Raw genomic sequence first — 19,921 nt, forward strand, 5'->3', positions numbered from 1 at the left:
CCAAAGGCAGGGTCAAAATGCTGATTTCCCCCAAATAGCTCTAAGAGGTTCTTTTCGGGACTCAGGACAAGCCAGCTATCTGTAGAGCTGAAAATGGTACTTGCTGGTTATACTTCACAGGCACTTCAGCAAGTTCTCTCCTTCCAGGAAGTATATTTTTCAGTTACAAAGACTGTTTACCTTGGCTTACAACTTGATAGGGCCACTCCCTCCTCCAAGTATGTTTCCAGTCCTCTGCCTCCATTCATTTATTTTAGTAAAGTCTGAAGGAAAAGGTACTATCCAGGCAGCAAGAACAGCTCCGAGTCTTTCCCCAACCACTTAAAACAAACTGAGGAATTAAAGGTTTTGAGATACACACATCCCTGATTTAGACAGTATTTGCTATCAAGTCAAATCCTCCTTCTGCTGACTAAGGCCAGAGAAGGCAACGCTGAAAGGAAAATGCACTTGCCCCTGAAGTCAGGGAGTTTATTTTTAAACTTTCAATAGTAATGAAAGCACATAAAAGTTAAAAATATATTTTAAAAGAGTTATAAGTAAAATCATCAGTGATCCTCAAAAAATCACCTTGCTTAGAATCTTCACCTTTCATTGCCAGTTAAGTATTATGAACAATCAGAACTCTATAGTTAAAACTATACTTAGCCAACAGTGCAAGCTTCTCCTCCTTACCATCCCCAAAACTTTTATAACAACAAGTGGTGATCAACAAAAGGCTCTCATATGAGCTACTGGGAAAGCTACCAACCATGACACTCACATTTTCAACAGTTACCATCAAGTATGAGACAAACATCCTAAACGTGGGAAAGTGGAAGGGACATGCTATAGCAAAGACAGCAAAACGAAACCTGCCCTAAGAACGTGGGCTCCCTGGGCACATCCCCTGAAGTGATAAAAGGCTACAGGTGTTGTGAGCTTACATACAGGATAAGCTTGTATATGCGCCTATCATTCTGTATATTTTATCTGGCAAAACCTTTCTTCTTTAGCAGTTGAAAAGCTTGGTGCTAAATGTATCAAACTTAAAGACTGCCATTTTCTACTGCATCCTTAAGGGTTTAATATCTTATTCTGTCTTAATCTGTAAACTACTTTAAGACTAAAAAAAAAAAAAAAAAAAACATACAGAGTTCACGACTAGTGCTAAAGGAAAAACAACTCCACACTACTAAATAACAAGTTAGGGATCTAGCCATTCATCATCAAAAATTCCTTAGTCCCTGAAGTCACAGAGTTTGGAGCAAATCCAAGTGGGATTTTGGTTTCCTAAATTCCTTATATTGCATTCCTATGGACTTCCTGTTCAGACCATTGTAAGGCATTTTTATGATTCACAGCCACACACTTCCACCCTCATGTTGTTGGCTGAGGATTTCCTTCCCCAAAGAAGCTGCACAGTTGAATTCCTCAGGACATTTGGAGATCACCTGATGCCGTAAATACCACGTTTTGTCATTCACTGTGTACAGCACTCACAGACTGTACATCTGATAAATGTTTGCTAAACTCCTTCCTGGTGAGTCACAACATACATGTTTGAGACACAATCCTGGATTTGCATAGAATACAGAAGTCTTCTTTATTATCACCAAGTATTCAGATGATCATCTGAAGCGTGTCTATTAAAATAATTCATAATCATTTATCAGTTACTATTTACAAGCAGCTGATCACCACTGTATCTCAACTGTTAAGAGCCACAAACCCCTGGTGGCAAGGAGGATGTTACTGAGCAGCCATCCATGAGAAAAGATTCTTACAAGCTGATGAAGAGACGGTGAAAGATGACACCTTTACGAACAACTGGCAAGAAGGAAAGTTCTCCAAAATAAAAATTACCTTTCAGTATCTGCCAAAATAAATACAGCTGAAACTAAGCCATCATCAAAAAATTACCCAAAAAAAAAAAGTTTTAAGAATGATTCAAGGAGAGAGGCTCAGTTAACCAGCCTGAGCTTCCTTCTGCAATGATTCAACTGACTTTGCACTGGGATTCTCTTAACAGGTAGAGTGGCATTTGTCTCAGTTCCCCACAATGCAGACAGTTTCGATGGAAAAGTTTTTTGTATAACATCTTGGATGACCTTGAGTCTAGATTTAGTCAACAAATGTTCATTGAGTTCTTCCTGTGTGCCAAGTGCTAGGATAACCCACAATCCTGGCACTCAAGTGGGTAACAATGAGGCAGGGAGACAGAAATGTGAACTCTCACACAGTGTGAAAAGTGCTGTAACAAGGAAAGGAGAGAGTGCTATTTATGGGAGCTGGGGGCTAGGGCAGATGGTATTACTTTTTCCTGAGCAGGGCAGGAAGGCCTCACAAAGGCAGCAGCATAAGCAGGTAGGGTTCGAAGGATGAGAACACATTTTAAAGGATGTAAAAACAACTTCGAGGACTCTGAAAGCCCACCCCACACCCAATTTCCAGTTCCAGGTCTTGCCTCCAAACCTTTGGTTGTACTAGATATTAGGGGTATGGGTTAAACGACTCAGAAAATGCTCACCCTCTTCTGACTTCTCCAAAGGTCTTTGACCAAGACAAATTTGAATTAAGTTGGAAAACCTAAAACTTCAGGAGCAAGATAGTCAGGTCTTGAATTTAGGAGTCTAATTTTCACTTACCTATAAGCTTTTAGTAATAACATGCAAATTACTAAAGCCCTGTGGGAAGGTAAATGCTTATAATACCAAGATTATAAAAAGAAGAAGAGTTGGAATAATTATACATATGAAATACTTCCCCCCTAAAGAAAAAAAGCTCACTGTTCCTTAACCAGTAGTCATCCTTTATGTTTTCACTCTTTTTTTTTTTTTAGCTCCTAAAGCCTTCTATTTTTCCACTCTCTCAAGAAATATTATCATCCAAACATTCTTTACTCAGGGACATATGCTTATATATTCACACACAGTTTAAAAAATATAATATATAGACTATTTTCAGTGCCAAATGTAGCTGTAATTATATATTTCTTTTGGAGATGTTTATGTTATTAAAGCATGTAAATACTTTACTTCCCTTAAGTTTTTCAGCCCTCTGTTGGCATGGAATCTCTTCTCTCCCTTTTCTCTCTCCAAAGGCTCTAATACAATTTCCTGCATAGATAGTCAATCAACTTGGTTGCTGAGGGCTCACCTTTTCCCAGCATAGTCTTTGAAAATAATTTCATCTCCTTCCAACAGAAAACATCTCTGGCTTCTTTTATTTTGCTTATTTCCCTACAGAAGTCTTCCACATCTCACCTTAAACTTTTGTTTTTCATATCTGCTACTGAATCCAAAATTCCCATGTATGGTCAAAAACTATGTTTAATGATAATCTACTATGAATCATTTTATATTACCTTAGAGATAATAAAACTTTTGTCCCAATCACCAAGAAATGAAATAAGTAATTTTCCTGAGCTTCCACTTGCCCACTTACTGATAGCACAATTAACCAGGTGGTTTAAAAGCCAAAGCACTTTAATTACTTTTTTCCCCCAAATGTAATGAATAAAACAACGCACAATCTTTATTTATGAAGAAGTCATTTTCCACTTCCATATCTACAGAGAAGATACTACACTTACTGCTTCAAGCTGGGGAGTTGTTACTAAAGTATACCTGTAACACGATGCAAAGTATTGCTTGTCTATGTCGTGCCCTCAGTAACTTAAAAATACGCACACACGCACGTACCGGTATCCAAACGGACAAAGTTCACTACATCTTGAAAGAAGAAATGATCTCAGCTTCCTGTCTCTCAAAGACATTTCTATAACTGTAGCCATTCAGGGGCCCAGCTGCTGATGCTGCAGTCCGGGGCAAACCCTTTTACCTCAGCATGTCTACTCCAACCTTGTCAAGATCCTTGTGTCACTTCCTAACCCATAGGATCATACTCTAGTGTCAAAGAAATGTGATGTCCTGGCAAACACTCTCCCTCTAATCATGTCTACAAAACTCCTCTTTCACCAACCCAACAGGGCATCATTATTGGAGGGGCTCCTCACAGGGGATTTGATGCTTGGCACCTGCTTCTGTTAATAGCTGGATTACCAAAAGATGGAGAGGTGCATGTGACCATGCTGGAAGAATGTGGAGGCAAATGGAAAGAAAGCATGCCTTTCCAATGACTTCCAGGGCCCTTGGCATGCAGCCTGCTCTGGGTCGTGGCAGGGATTCACCAGCGAAGGACGGCCAAAAGCACAGTGCAGAGACGTGGGGCAAGAGAAGTACCCAATCGATCCTCTGGCCCTGTCTCTGATGGTAGCAAACACACACAGAACACTCTTCCTGCTTCCACAGGGAGAAGTGCTGTACCCAGGCATTCAGACTCTCATTACTGCCCCCAGAGCTTAAAGGTTCTTATGTTAATACACGCCAAGCAAGCAGAAAGAAAACCAAATAAAGACCTATTTATATACTAAAGAAGAGTAAAGGAGAACCTATCTTAGGCAAAAGCTCAGGTTAGTAAATTAATACTACCCATCCCTCAACGGCTATTTCAGTCGGCCACCACTATTAGCTATCCAGAAATCTAGCCTGGAAGACAGATGATAAGATCCGGAACAGGATTTAACTTTTGGTATCTTAAAAAAAAAAAAAAAGGAAAGGCAGAGCAAGCCACAATACTCCACTAAATGTGTTTTCTTCTAACGATATAAAATGTTTACCCAGTTGTTTAGCAAACTTACAGCACTTTTACATATTTGAGCAAAAAAAAAATCTTAGGGCAAAAAGCAAAATATTACAGAAAATTAAAAATTGAATTAGTTCATATTGCTGGGAATTGGTGGCTTAGGTAATTGAATTGAAGGTGCGACCGATGCAAGAGGCCTACATAATAATTAGCTGCTGCGCTTTCTCATGTCACATACTCCCAAATGGCGTACTTAGCATTCAGCAGACTTATTAATGAATAAATGCCCGACTGGAATTAACTAGCACCTCATTCTGGAAGGCTGCTCTTGGCAAAAATGTAATATCCACAAGGCAAAGCAAGTTTATAGCTGGCGCACACTGGAAGCTGTGCTGAGCATCACTTTCTATAATAATATACATTACAATAAGCTTCACAGCCACAGATCCATACCATCTAACCTTGCTCAACGCCCTGCCACTGGACAACATGCAAAGGAAAGGTGATTCTAGACACCAAGAGACAACTTTCTGAACTTCACAGCTGGCCTGTGCTTGAGAAATATACTTAGTGAGGGTCTGCTGTCACACATACATGCACAGAGCTTCCTGGTCCCATGCTCAGTGACACGTGGGGGTGAGGCAGCTGGCGGTGCCTGCAGCATGTCCCTCTGCAGGGCCTCATCACTGCACTCTCCCAATATGAGACACTGAAGTGCCACGTTCAGCCAGTGATCCCCCCTTTCCACACTATCAGCACTATCATGTCTCTTTAAATTCAGTGTGCTCCTTGAGAAAACTGCTTGCCCCGTGTCTGGTGGGAAACTCCCTGGCAAGTGAAAACAGCAGCAAAGGTAAAGGAATGCTAAGAATTTGGCTGCTGCCTGCAGTATTAGGAAGAACGGCAGTTACTCAACTCTCTCTTGGTGTCAGAGGCAAAAATGAGCATGTGAATTGGGGCAAGTTTTGGCCTGTCTTTGCTCAAGTTTCTCCCTTTGCAGTAACGTATTTGTCACCTACCTACTTCACAGCTGTAACAATTAATGCAGTGAATAAGAAAACGGAGAAAGAGAAAAGGCAGCAGGACAGGACAGACATAAAAAAGACACACAGGTGTACCTTGAATCCCAACTAGGCCACAGTTAATTAGGGCTTAAAGATCGCAGGCATTTAAAAGATGTCACCCACTTCCTCATGACTGTTTTGTGCCTCCACTGCCTCACAATAAATAAACATAACTATGAAAACGTTTGATCTTTTCCTCTAAGCCCTTCTGTCTACAGCACTTGGCAGAGAGTCACGTGGACACTACCACTGTTTCCTTCACTGGCTCTACAAACACAAGGTAATATTTGACTCTTGCCCAGCACTTCTAGGTCATAAAAACATAGATCTTATGACCAGAAGGGCCTTAAGATATCATCTGATTCAGTTCCGCTGCCTTCAGGTAAGTAACTATTTAATTCCCTTTTGACAGATTAAGGTAGGTGAAGCCAACAGAAGCTGAAGAAGTTTCATCTAAGTCACTGAGATACTAAGGGATGAAGATGGATCGAAGTCACAGCTATTTTTTCTCCTCTATCATGCCATTCTCCTATATAAGAATTTTGTGACATTTACCTTTCTGAGCAGCCTTACATTTTTTCTGAAACAAGCTATTTTGATTAAAATATGGAACTTTATTTGGCCTTTCACTTTTATGTCATAGATAATGGTAATAAAATCTTCCTAAAAGTTGCCTGAAATACAAGAACTCAGTGGTTCTGGAAAGCACACAGCATACCCATTTTTTTCCTCAAACCATTTAAAAACTCTTCCACTTTGGCTTTCCGAGATAAAACTGTCTAAAAACCATCCCCTTTTCCTCACTCAGAATGTAAATACCCATACCTTTAAAAAAGCAAAGCTTCCAACTATGGAAAGTGAGGAAAGCAATGTGAAAGTTTTCAAGTTCTACATTTGACAAGATAACGTAATGTTCTGCCTCTGTAGATTATAAACACACACTCTGAAGGGATAGAGCTCATACATCCTGTAAGAAAGATTCCTCATACATTATAGGGATTTAAGTGGTCCAACTAATTCTTAGTATCTAGTTCACATTAAACTTCTTCAAGGTAGGTTTGCCATTTTGGCAGATTGTTCGGAGTCTTTAAAAGAGGAATCACTACTCTCCAATATTAAAGATACCGTGTGTTCTATCACAGCTGTGAAACGTTTTGCTTGTGGCCTTTGTAGAAGAAGCTAAATAAGTTACCTCTTGTAGGCTGAGACTCTACTGGCTCAGGTTTCATTAGTCCCAGCCAGAAATTCCTTTCTGTTTTGAATCTGAGATGTTTGTTTATGGTTTTTGTTTTGAAATGCTAAAGAAGACAGTCTCCAGTTACAGCCTATATCTCTTTTTTTTTTTTTTACCTTAGGTGAAGGCTTACAGAACAAATAGTTTCTCATGAAACAGAAGTACACATGTTGTTTTAGATTACTTGACCTTTTTTTTTTTTTTTTTTACCTTGCCACAGCCAGAGTAGCTGGTTGCTAAGGTCTTAGCTAAAATTTCAAGAGTAGACCCTTCATTCTCTTCTCAAGAACTTAAAGTATAAAATGACAACACCCTAAAATATAATTAACACTTAATTTTTTCTTATATGTTCATAAGACAAACGTTCCCAGGATATTTCAAATTTGGGTATTATTTTTTTATTTGACCAACATATACTTAAAAGAAACCCTCAAATTATTTCTGAAGTTTTTTTTCACTCTGCTTGTAGGTTTGTAGGTTACAAGTTTGAATCCCAGCACTCTTGATAAAAGACAGAGGTACTATAGTGATAGGTACTAAAAGAGTTTCTGGAAAGAAATTCAATTTCTGCTGTGTGACAATAGATTTGGTTGTCAAGAAGAAGAAAAAAAAGCTGTAAACTACTGAGGCCAAGGACTGTGTCATCAAATCCTTTCTCCTTGTTCCACAATAGCCAATAAAAAGCATTTGCCTTGTGAGTTCTCAACTAATATTTCAGTACAAAAATGATACCTATTTCCAGGCATGAAGGAGAAGACACAGATAAGAACATGCTGTTCTGCTCTCCAAACGTGAGACAACACTTACACCAGGAACTAAAGAGACAAGAACGTGAAATATTTTAATTCTAGGTATTGTGCCTTTCTAGCCGTTCCACTGTAACACAAAGACTCTCCAGAGTAACCACAATGAAAATCCTCCATAAACCTACAGTATCAATCCACATGAAGGATAGATAGAACACATGGGATTAAGAAAAGCAATGCAGACAAATCCCAGTCCTCACACCATCTCCCGCTCACTGGTTTGGGAATCCAAGCCCATCAGATCTTTGAACCTAGCCAGGCCTGCTACTGCTTCATTCTGCAGCCCCAGTGATTCAACCTTGCCTTGGGGATACACTGGTGTCTCCAATGTCTCTGCTGATGTCCAGAAATGCACAAAAAATTCTAACAATAACATGAAATTTAATTCACTTTCATGAAACCATATGCCACCAATATTAAAATATGTCACCTCTTAAAAAATATTGATTTGAAATAGCTCTCTGGTAGTGAGGATTTAAACCACAAAATCAAGCAAATGTTCACATTTTGCTGAAACTCCAAAGGGGCTGGCGATTACAGTCACCCTGCATCAAATCAACAAATGTTTTCTTGGCCCAGAGTCCCTGGACTCGCAGCCCGTCGTTCGCAGTATTTCACAGCCCTTTGCACTCTAATGTACATTTGGAACCAGAATTCTCTGAGTCCCCTATTAGCTGGGCTAAGTGTACAGGAAGTGTGAGTATGTACACAAAGCAGGTTTCTTAAACTTACATACAGAGAAAGATAACAAAGAAAAAAAGGAGAAAACGAGGCCACTAAGAAATCAGAGTATTATCTTTCTTAAAATTTCTTTGGTACCAGGAACTGTAAAAAAAACAACAACAACAACAAAAAAAACCACAAAATCTACATACATACATAGTATTTATTTTACAGAAAGCTATTAATAGTCCAATTTCACAGATGAGGAAACTGAGACCCAGAAAAACTAAGCAAGCTGATCTCACAGTTAAAAAACAACAGAGCTGAGATTTGAATGCAGGTTTGTCTAGGCCCAAGGCCTATTTTCTTTCTTCTAAAACATCTTGTACAAGGGGAGCAGGAAGGAGGAGGGAGGAGAGGAGAGTCTCAGGTCTTACTTAAGGGCTTTAAGTAACCCTCTTGGGCTAGAATAGACTGTCTCAGGTTTCACTATTTACCATTAAGTTGTGGGCTTTGTGAAAGCAGGAACCTGTCATGGTTTGAATTATGTCCCCCAAAAAATGTATCACTTTGACTGGGCCATGATTCCCAGAATTGTGTGGTTGGCCTCCATTCTGTGACTGTTATTTTATGTTAAAGAGGATTAGGGTGGGATTGTAACACCACCTTTACCCAGGTCACATCCCTAAGCCAATGTAAAGGGAGTTTCCCTAGGGTGTGGCCTGCACCACCTCTTACCTTACAAGAGATAAAAGGAAAGGGAAGCAAGCAGAGAATGGGGGACCTCATACCATCCAGAAAGCAGTGCCGGGAGCAGAGCGCGTCCTTTGGACCCAAGGTTCCTGCGCCAGAGAAGCTCCTAGTCTGGGGGAACACTGATGAGAAGGTCAAGAGAGAGAGAAAGCCTTCCCCTGGAGCCGACACCCTGAATTTGGATTTTTAGCCTACTTTACTGTAAGGAAATAAACTTTTCTCTGTTAAAACCATCCACTTGTGGTATTTCTGTTAGAGCAGCACTAGATGACTAAGTCACACCTTATTTATTTATAAAAATAATTTTTATAATAGCAGCTAACATTTCTGCATGTGTTACATGCTTTACACATACTCACTTTTTGCTGAAGTGTGGTCCAAGGACCAGGAGCACTGGCATCACCTGAGAGATGGTTAGAAACACAGAATCTCCGGATGATCCAGACCTACTGAATCAGAACTTGCATTTAACAAGATCCCTAGGTGATTTGCACACACATGAAAATTCCAGAAACCCACTTTTATCTCATTTACCCCTCACAGCAACCCTAAGAGGTACCTATCACCAGGCCCACAGCAGATGCTCAATATCTGTAGGTGAAAGGACAGCAGGGAAATAAGTAGGGTTAAAAGGAGGGCAGAGGAAGAGATTTGTTGAAGCTCTGACCTTTGGTTTTGCCTAGTTTTTACCAACCGCCCATGAGGCGTGAGATACCATACAAACTGTTTCCCTAGCTGAAGCCAACTAGGACTGTGCCCAGGTCAAATTCAGCAGTGACCACCAGTGTGAACACTCCAGGAGCTAGGAGCAAAATCTTTTTCCAAAATATAATGTTAAGGAAAACACATATCATCCCACAGATACATAAGTAAATTTAGAACTCCTGTAACTTAATACAAAAAAATTGCAGATTCCTCCCTACTTATTTTACCCAAAATACATAAATTCTGTAGAAATTATTTAGACAAGGTATAACAAAAGGGCATTAGGAGGAGAGGTAGTGATTAGCTTCAGAGGCCTTACATAAATTTTTTTTAACTCTAATGCATTTGTGGTGCTGGGGTGCGAAGGCAGGGCTCATACTCAGTAATAATTCACGCCGTTTCTAGGAGCCCACTAACTCCTTAATTACTCGATCAATTACTTGGGGTGATAAGGATTAAGCAGAACAAGAGAATAAACTCCTATCACTTACATGGGTTAGTAGCTTTGTTGTTATTAAACATTTACCATCTGCCAGTCACTCTTCTACATGCTTCACATGGATCCATTCATTACGTCCTTATAACAACCCTACTACTAACCCCACTATACAGATGAGAAAACTGAGACTCACAGAAGTAGAATGAAGATTTGACCCCAGAAACCAAGTTCCTAACCATTAAACTCTTCAAACAACATATAAGTATTTCATGTGGAGAATTAACTGGGGGTGGAGAGGGGAGGTAAGAAATTGAGATCTAGTCATTGTGTAACAGAAAACGAAAGCTTTTTTTGAATTTTTTTTTTCACATAGGCCCAAAATGAACATTTACAGTTCAGTGTTTACGTTGAAGCCATTCTTAAATTGAGGTATACTCAACCACACCTCTGTCCCTAAGACCAAGAAGGTCTTGCCTAAGCACGTAAGTTTTCAGTGTATTGAACAGGCTAACTGGCCAGGGCAAGCCCAGTGGGCTCCATGAAGTCAAGAGACACTGACAAAAGGACACCTCTCGGTCCACTGCCAACCCATCAGCCTAGCGGAGCAAGCTAGAACAAACAGAAAACCACTCTGAAAAGGAAACTTGTCACTTCTGAACCACAGCTAGTAAAGCATTAAGAAAGCAACTTCATTCTTAGATGTTGGGAAAACTATGATATTTATTTGTACAGGCTCTAAGAAGAATGAGTAGGATGCCCTCCCCCACCAAAAAATAGAGATCCTACTCATACATTTAAACACAGTTCGAATTCTAATTTCCCTTGGAGGCCTTGCCATCAGAGCCTGAATAAATCATCTCAGATCCTTTGATTCCTAGAAAAAATTTTATCCACATATTTCATTCACCAATTAATCAAATACAGACTCATAGAATCACTTCTATTCAGCTTAAACTTACACTACTATGCAGACTTTTTACAGCCTCACTGTCTTACCTCCTTATCTTGATTTAAAGAGAGCAAAAAGTGTAAGGAACACGTTTGAAAGGTCCCCAAGCTCCCCAACTGCCCCTGTGCCCCAGCAGAAGGCCTTGTACAGACTGAAGATCAATGAGTGAATGATTGATTTCTATGCAAAGACAAGTCAGATCTTTAAAACTGCAGCTTTGGAAAATTCAACCTCTGAGAAGGCAGGCTTTTAGCTTATTATTCATGCGTGCTTGGCTAATCTACTGTTTCTTCCTCAAATAATTAAATGAGATTTACTGAGGTGTCTCCAAAATCCAGATACTGAATGTGCCATAGGGAACATAGAGGAACCTGCTTCACCAAACATATTTACCTTTCACTCATTTTATCACCTATTCTATCATATTTACATGCTAAGGCAGCACTGTCATCTCTCATGCTAGTGCCACAGACTGAGAAATGTTAAACCCACCCACATTTTCCAGGATTTCACAATTAATGTCTGGAATATGCCTTGAATTATTCTTCAACGGATGATATCGTTGCTGTCAGATGAATTCAATATTTTTTCTTCTCTCATTCATCATTCTTTATTCCTTGAACTCTATTATCTTTTTAGGGGTCATGTTTTATCTACTTCCCTCAACTTTATAATGCCTGGACACTGCATTTCCAAGCTGTTCACTCACTCATCCAGATCGTCACAACTTAATCAAGCCACACAAAACACAGAAGCCTGCACTGAATCACTAAATACCACCTACAATTCGATATAATGCCCATTGCTAAAGGCTGTTACAGTTTTCCTCGTAAATTAACTTGACTGTTCACAACTGCATTGCCAACATATTGTTTATACATTCTCCTGGTCATTGTTTAATGTGTAGTAATGGAAGCAAATATTTCCAGAATTGCTATTCTTGCCTTCCTGATAATATGCAATTCATTAGACTCTTGCCAAGTGTTTTATGTGACTAGACTCCTCAGAAACAGTGAGAATTCTGTAAGCTTGATAGTCAAAGTGAAGGTCACCAAGTCCTGTCATTTGTATATGTGCAGTGACTAGTCTCCCTATGTTTGGTCAATATTTACTTTTGGGAGGAACTAATTATTTCCTTGTTTACTTATATTGGTTTCTCTTCTCATACCCTATTAACGTAATTTTATAAGCTCTCTGCTTGCTTCTCTCTCTGGCATCTAAGAGCTCACTCTAGCTAAAGATTTTTGAGATGGAAAATGAAATACATTACTCAAAAACAAAGTCTGCAACCCTGGAAATTTTAATTTCTCTAACTCCAGTACAGAAGTATTAGCTTTGTCTTTCCCTTCCTCTGTTTAATTAGTAAAAATTAAAATCTATGCACTCTTAACTCCAAGCCTATTACAGAGCAATGGGGACAGTTTCCATGCAGCTGGTACACAAACCAAATGTTTTGATGTAGTACCTGGCCTCTTGAAACCTGCTATCTAGGGCCTCACATCAGATCTTCCACACATTTACTTCCAAAAGCCATCAGCTCCACTGACTGTCTTCCTGTGATTAGTTAAAAAAAAAAACAAAAAACAAAACTATAACCTTCTAATGGCAACCATTTGGGGGGGGGGGGAATCTGATCATCCTGTTATTTGCTGTAACCAGTAACCACTTGCTGTCAAGTCAATTCTGACCCATGCGAGCACATGTAAGTCAAAGAAGAACTGTGCTCCATAGGGTTTTTGATGGCCAATTTTTCAAAGGAGATGGCCAAACCTTTCTTCCAAGGCACCTCTAGGTGGACTTGAACTTCCAACCTTCCGGTTAGCAGCTGAGAGTGTTAACCATTTGCCCTACCCAGGGACTCTTCTGCTGTAAGTACCCACTCACAAATACTTGGTTCTCCTATTCATCACCCATGAAAAGTGGATGGAAGGGAAAGTTAAAATACACGTGAAAATAAAAGGCAGCTTGTGTTCTAAAAGTGGCAGTTTTTAGACTGTACTGGTGAAAGCCATGGAAAGTTAAGCTTGGTAAAGATGAAGCCACTGAATAAATATCCCCTGGACAAAAAGCTGCTTATCTGCAATCACCTGGATCTAATGCGACGAAGTTCTCAGAGCAGAGCAACTCAACAGTGTCCACTTGGTTCCAAATCACTCTGTCGCATAAGCTGCCAAACTCCAGCCATCACCTGCCGTTTTATTATTCAGAGAAGACTGGTCATGCTCCCCCACTACTTCACCCCGCCCCGCCCCTTCCAGAAGCAAACAGTACTATTCCACATCAAAAAAAATGGGCCTCATCCTATCATCTCAAAATATAATTCTCAGCTGTCCTAATAAATATTCTTACCAGAAAATCCCACTTTAGTAGTACTGTAACACTTTATCTTCGATCCCTCAAAGAGGTCTCCCATCCTATCTTCTTCTTCAGGAGTTCAGAATACAAACTAGTTTCTCTGGCTTCTAGGCTATTTCCTTGGATGTAGGCAGTCTGGCCAAGAAACAGGCCAGTAAGGATGCTACAAAGGGCAATAGAAGACTTACCAGACGAATGGAAACAGGAAAAGGATTTGTGCTAGAAATCAATTTTTAGACTGAGCCAGGAGAGAAAACTTCAGCTACCTCGTTCCATGCTCATTTGTTAAAATGCACTTAACATACACACATACACATACAAAAGGAAAGCAGGAAGGAAAAAAGGAAGGAGAGAAGAGGGAAGAAGGCAGGATAATTAAATCAGGATCCATTTAATAAAACTTTAAATTAGCCTGAAAAAAAAATTCAAGTGTGCATGACGTACAGTTCACAGGACACAACTCATCACATAGTTTATTCTTTCAGAAAATATTTTTTCTTCAGTGTTCTTTCTATGGCACAGACTCTTCATCTTTATCCCTTGTACATTTATTGGGTGCCTACTATGTGCCAACCTGCTTTACAAACCTAAGGCACTGAGCCACAAGTTGAAACGGGTCCATTTCTGCCCTGATTTATCTAACTCACTTTGTGAACTGTAGTTAGAACATTAATTTTGTTTCACAAAGCCAGTATGAGGAATAACACAAATAAAACTACTGCAAGCTGGCAAATAGAGTGATGTAATTTTCAAATTACATCATCAAAAGCAGGTAGATTAGTCATGATAGTACTTCTATACTACGCAATATATTTTTTCAGTGTAGCCAATTAAATAAGTTTTCAAAAGCTTTCATTAACAGATACAACCAGTAGGGGTCATTTTAGTGCAAAAATTGCAGCAAAACAGACTTCACATGAATAAACTATATCAATTCTTCTTCATGTTAGTTACGATAATCATGCTTCAGCACATGAATTTCTGAATAAAACTGGAAACTGAGGGAGACAAAGGCCGTTGAGAAACTTCTTGCAAAGTAACAGAAAAACAAGAAAAAGTCAGCCCCTTCTAGAGAACTACTGACATGTAAAGACTCTTCTAATTCTTCATAAGAGGAACTAAAGAAAAAAGGTTACTCATCCTATTTTTTTTCATAAACCTTGTAGTAAGGTGAAAATATTTGAAATTTTAGACACATGACTAAAATTATCTGTCTAAATCCAACCATCCACCATGCACGCTATGTAACTTTCTCTGGTTTCATGGATCTAGAATACAACTTGAGCACTGCTTTTAGAACTCTAAAACAAATGTCCTAAACACGCAATTTTGGTAGCTGAAAACAGGCCTGCTAAATGAAAAGTGTTGCCAGAGAACACTAATTGAGATATAATCATGTCACCATGCCTTCCAAGCACTTTCAAAGCTAATACCAAGTGCATGGGGTGTTACCAGAAGAAACGAAGCTATGAAGGATCACATCATTTCAGAGGAATGAAAGGCTCACCAACAACTGCCAAAATAACTCCATACTGTGACCCAAGAAAATGCTGCCAAAACACTTGATTACTGTAAATGTTCCCTTAGCTCCACATTTCCTTCACCAGAAACGTGTTAATAAGAAACAAAACAAGGGTTAGAATCAGAAGCTCTAAAACTCCTTCTCAGAGTACAGCAGTTTCCATTGCATTTAACCATTTTTCCTTATTGCTTGTTTTCAGATTTATGGGAGGCTGGGTTAAGCATGTTAATGTACTCCAAGTGGCAGAGTTCAAAGACCATTCCTTTAGTCTAAGTCATTCAGAACTCCCAAAGCCAAACATAAAATCTTATCAGAAGTTAATCTGATCGGCAATTTTCCGCATATGAGGAATAAAGACATGCTATAACATAGGACTTAACACCAGGCAGAGGCCTTTGTATTTCAGGCAAATCAACTCTTCTGAACCTAATGTCCTAAGGATGCAGCAGTGCACGTCCCTTCCGTCTGAGGACAAGTCCCTTCACTCAGTACTGCCCACTAGCTTCCAAACCAGAAAGGCCTCCTGGATTTTCTAGAACTGTCCAAACTCTAAAAACTGCAGGTGTAAATAAATCTGCGCACAGGTGTGCATTTAAAGAGAACTACAGAACTGAAACCTTTCAAGAGATCCATTTTTATCCTTAAGGTTGCCACCCCCTTTGCCTTTATTCCAGTATAACAAACCAACATATATACACAAAATAAGCACAAACACACCCCTGAGGATGCTTCAGAATGAACCTTCCCCTGGTCTCCTAGGTGCTCGCTATATGAGTAGTAAGGAAGGGACCCAGGGCAGAGGGCGCCGCTCCCCCGTAGGTAAGGCTGCTGCGCTCTGCTCATTCACCAGTATGCCTGGAACAGCATCACCACCGTCAGCGGGAGCGGAGATCCCACTTTGCCCTGTGCTCACGGAGTCCTACCCCTTAGCTAGATGAAAAAAAAAAAAAACCTCACTGCCTCTCTCTAGACGTCAAACCTGACCAGGCACCACAAGGCCGAGGTAGGCGGACAAGAATTTTAAGGCCAACATCCACCAACAGAAGCTCTCCCAACGGGGGAGAGTACACTCACAATCTTTCTCCCTTCGTCAGTCTCAACACCGCGAAGCACGCTGCGTAGTGGAGAAACCAGCAGAACATTCCCCGCTGTCAAACAAAAAGAAGGAACTAACAACAAGATCGGAAACACGCGGGTATCTGATCTTAAAAAGCAGCCACTATTAGAAATCACTTTTCAATGCTAGGTGCAATCCCCCCCCCCCCCCCGCTTTTTCCTTTCAGGAGAAAAACCCTTTGACCGTTCTCAATAGGCAAATAAATGAGTAACCACCGTATGTAACTTCCCCTGGGCTGACATTCCGGGGCTGAAATTGATTTATACGCGAAAAAGGAGAAAGAAGGTGAAGGAAGACAGCAAGAAAAAAATAATACGAGTCACAAGAGGAGTGTGAGCTGGAGACACGTCTCCTCTTGTCAACAGAAAACGGACTTTCGTGGACGGTGTGAATCACACGGTTCCACACCGCGCTAGTGCGGCGAGGGCGGCGGCCGGACGCCCCAGGGGCCCACCGGCAGCTCCGCAGGGGCCCACGGGCAGCTCCGCAGTGCCCGCCGCCCGCGCACCCCCACCCGGGGCCGCAAGGCCGGGCCACCCAGCCACAGCCCCGGAATGGCCACATGTGTGCGTGTCTTTGCGCGGCCGGGGGAGATTCACCGATTCGCCCTCCCCCACCCACAAAATCCAACCTTGCCCGCGGCCAGCCGAGCGTCTGGGGGAGCAGCGAGCGGGAAGAGAGGCGCGGGAAGGCGCTCTCTCTGGGGCGGCGGTGGCCCTCCTCCCACGGAGCCCTCTCTCCTCGGGAAAGTCTCGGCCAAACTTAGTTCCGCGCAGCGAGCGCCGAGGGGGCGGCGCGGGCCAGGTGGGAGGGGGCGAGCGGCGGGCGGGCGGCCGTACCTTCGCAGACGCCCACTTCGTACTCGGTGATGGAGTCGCCATTGAGCGGGGGGCGGATGACACAGCGTAGCCCCCGGTCGCAGGCTCCGTGCAGCCCGTAGGCGCCGCCGCAGCTCTCGTTCCTCTGGCGGGCGCACATGTAGCAGCAGCCACAGACGCCCTGCACGATGCTCCCGGGGCAGTTCCTGGGTTCTTCGCACTTGGACTCGTCACAGGGCAGGCAGACCAGCGCCCGGGTGCCGGAGCGCGCCAGAAGCAGCAGCAGCCCGAGCAGCGAGACCAGGAGGTGCCCGCAGCCGGCCAGCCCCCTGCCCCCCGCCACCAAGTACATCCTCCTGCGCCGCCGCCGCTTCCTCGCAGTCGGGCCGGGAGCGGGGCGGGCGCCCTCCCCTGCGCGGGGCACACGCGCCGCCGCCGCACCAGCAGCCCGCGGTCCTCGCCGCCTCCCTCGGCGCCCCCGGGGCGCACCTCCCCTCGCAGGGCGAGGCCCCCGCCCCCCCTGCCGGCCGCGCCGACCCCAAGCCCACTAGCGTTGGCGCCAGCGGCAGCGGTGGCTTCCCCTCCTCCTCCTCCTCCTCCCAAGAGGGAGGGGGAAAAAAGAAAAAAGTTTCCTCCCGGCAGCGCCGGTTCAACCCAAACTTGTAGCGGCGGCGGCACTAGGCTATAGCAGGGCTGGCGGTGCTTCTTCCTTGTCCTCCTCCCGGCGGCGCAGCCCCGGGCCGGTCCCCGCCTCCCGAGCCGCCGAGTGGGCGCGGTGGCGCAGCAGAAGGTCCGCGGCGTCCGCTCAGCGCGCCCCGCTCGCCTCACTCCTGCGCGGCTCCTCCGGGCGCTTGTTTATGGCTGGAGCCTCGGCCGCTCGGGCTGCGCCCTCCCCGATCCTACCTCATCCCCTCCAACCCTCCCCCCCGCGTCGCGCGCCGCTCATTGGCTGCCCGCTCCCCGCCGGCCGGCCGGCCCCCTCCTTCTGGCGGCGGCCGGGCCCTTCCTCCCTCGCACGCCTCCACCTCCTCCCTTCCTCCTCTTCCCGGAGTGCGGCGCACGGAACCGGCCTGCAGTCGGGCAGACGCGCGCCTCGCCGGTCCCTGAACGGGGGGCTGCAGCCGGGGCTCCGAGCTCCGGGCGGACCCAGCAAGCAGCGAGTGTCCCGAGCACCCGCCGGCACCGTGCCGCCGCAGCTGGCCTGGGAGCCCCGGGGTGGGGGTGGGGGGGCGGCTGCACCTTCGGGGGTAGCTCTGAGTTCCGAGAGTGACGGAAGCTCGGGGCCCAGGACTTGCTGCAGCCTCTACTGGGTCGCTCACCGGATCAAACCTTGGGGAAGGGAAAGAACTGTAAGGAACCTCCGCGAACTGGATGAGAATCCATCTTCACTCGAGCTAGGAATAGACTTTGTGAAAGAGATTATGTAATGGAGTCTCAGGGAGCCCGAGACGTCTCCAGCGAAGCTGCTGGTGAATTAATTAAGTGCTTTAAACGGTCTAGGTAAATATTCGCGGGGGGTGGGGGGCTGCTGAGGGTCGCTGTAGCTTGAGTTGAATTTTAATGGTCCACATCCTGCGTTGAATGTTTTGTCGCTCTGCTGTCTGTGCCAAGGTGCTGTATTATGGAAGGGGGTGACTGGGAAGTAACAGCGGAATTTTTGAGTAAAGCCGAATACTAGATTATTACAAGTCTTGACATGACACTAGACCAGTATATCTCATGCAGCATTAATGTCACCTGACATTGCCGTTTTCTTTCTCGGGCTCCAGGACTGAAGTGGTGGGTTTTTGATGTATTGTGAATGTACTAATAAAGAAGATGTGTGGTAAATATCCTTTGTGATAAACCAGGTAAAGAAGAAGCTGAAGTGATGCAAAATGCATCGTGGCGAGATTGTTTTTCCTCAGTGACTGTCAGAAAAGGTTCTCGAAAGCTTTATGAAGCAATGATCGTCTCTATAGTGGCCCTCCATTCACAGGATGTCTACTGGGGTCAATAAAATTAGTCACTTGGACAAAAGTGACTTGGATCTGTGAAAAAAAAAAATCAGATCCTGTGGCAGAAGTGAGGTGGAAATGGCCAATCCTCTGATCTAAGATGGTCTGGCTGTAGGAAAGTGGCAGTCGAATGGATCCTGAAAATGGTGACAAATGAACCAAAAATTAATAGCCTAGCAGTGTAAGGAAAAAGGAAACAAGCATGCCTGTGGAATCCTCTGTTTGCAGAACACATTTATACTTATGATGAATATTTTGGTTTAAGCACTCTAATCCTGAAGCAAAGAGCCAAAGTTATGGATAAGATATTCCCGAGTCACTGGCATCAGAACGTAAACATTTCTCCAATCATATTTGTTTGTCCTGAGGAGGGAGAAGAGGCTCATTAATTATCATGGACTATCAGAGGGTCATTGGGAAGATGTTCAACAATGGGAAGGGGGAGTGAGCATCCCATTTCTAGAGGAGCTTAAATTGCTTTTGGGATCAGTAGTTTGCAGTGATGTTGTAGAGACAGTTTCTGCAATTGTGTAGGTCGGATTAGACAATTTCCAAAGGCCCTCACTCTAAGGCTCTATAAGTATTAAGTGGTAAAATCATTTAAAATATACTAGCTTTTCCGTTAGCAAAACTCAAGAAAAGTAGAACACACAATTGTTAACCAGGTTAAACACTGTTGAAAATGGTTGTTTCTTGTACCCCAACGAGGCACCAGCACTTCACCATGGGATTTGCCAACAAACTGTCATCAATGTGCTGTGTTAAAAGGCTCCTTCCACTCTTGCAGAGGAGGTTATCTATTTCTGTTTGGACACAAGTATAAAGACATTATTAAAATAAGCAGATAACACTGTTGGACCCAACAGGAAAAGC

General features: G+C 43.1%; 1 protein-coding gene across 1 annotated transcript in view; it reads right to left on the reverse strand.

Annotated features, from left to right (window-relative positions):
• CRIM1 (cysteine rich transmembrane BMP regulator 1) overlaps positions 1-17,463 on the reverse strand; it is a 262,328-nt gene extending 244,865 nt beyond the window's left edge. The window contains exon 1 of the mRNA XM_004369565.2: positions 17,073-17,463. Within this exon, the coding sequence (XP_004369622.1) occupies positions 17,073-17,403 (331 nt within the window). The 5' untranslated portion in view covers positions 17,404-17,463. The remainder of the gene's footprint in view (positions 1-17,072) is intronic.
• Positions 17,464-19,921: the final 2,458 nt, after the last annotated feature.

The sequence above is a fragment of the Trichechus manatus genome, unplaced genomic scaffold (genome assembly GCF_000243295.1).
Source record: "Trichechus manatus latirostris isolate Lorelei unplaced genomic scaffold, TriManLat1.0 scaffold00005, whole genome shotgun sequence".
Lineage (NCBI taxonomy): Eukaryota > Metazoa > Chordata > Mammalia > Sirenia > Trichechidae > Trichechus > Trichechus manatus.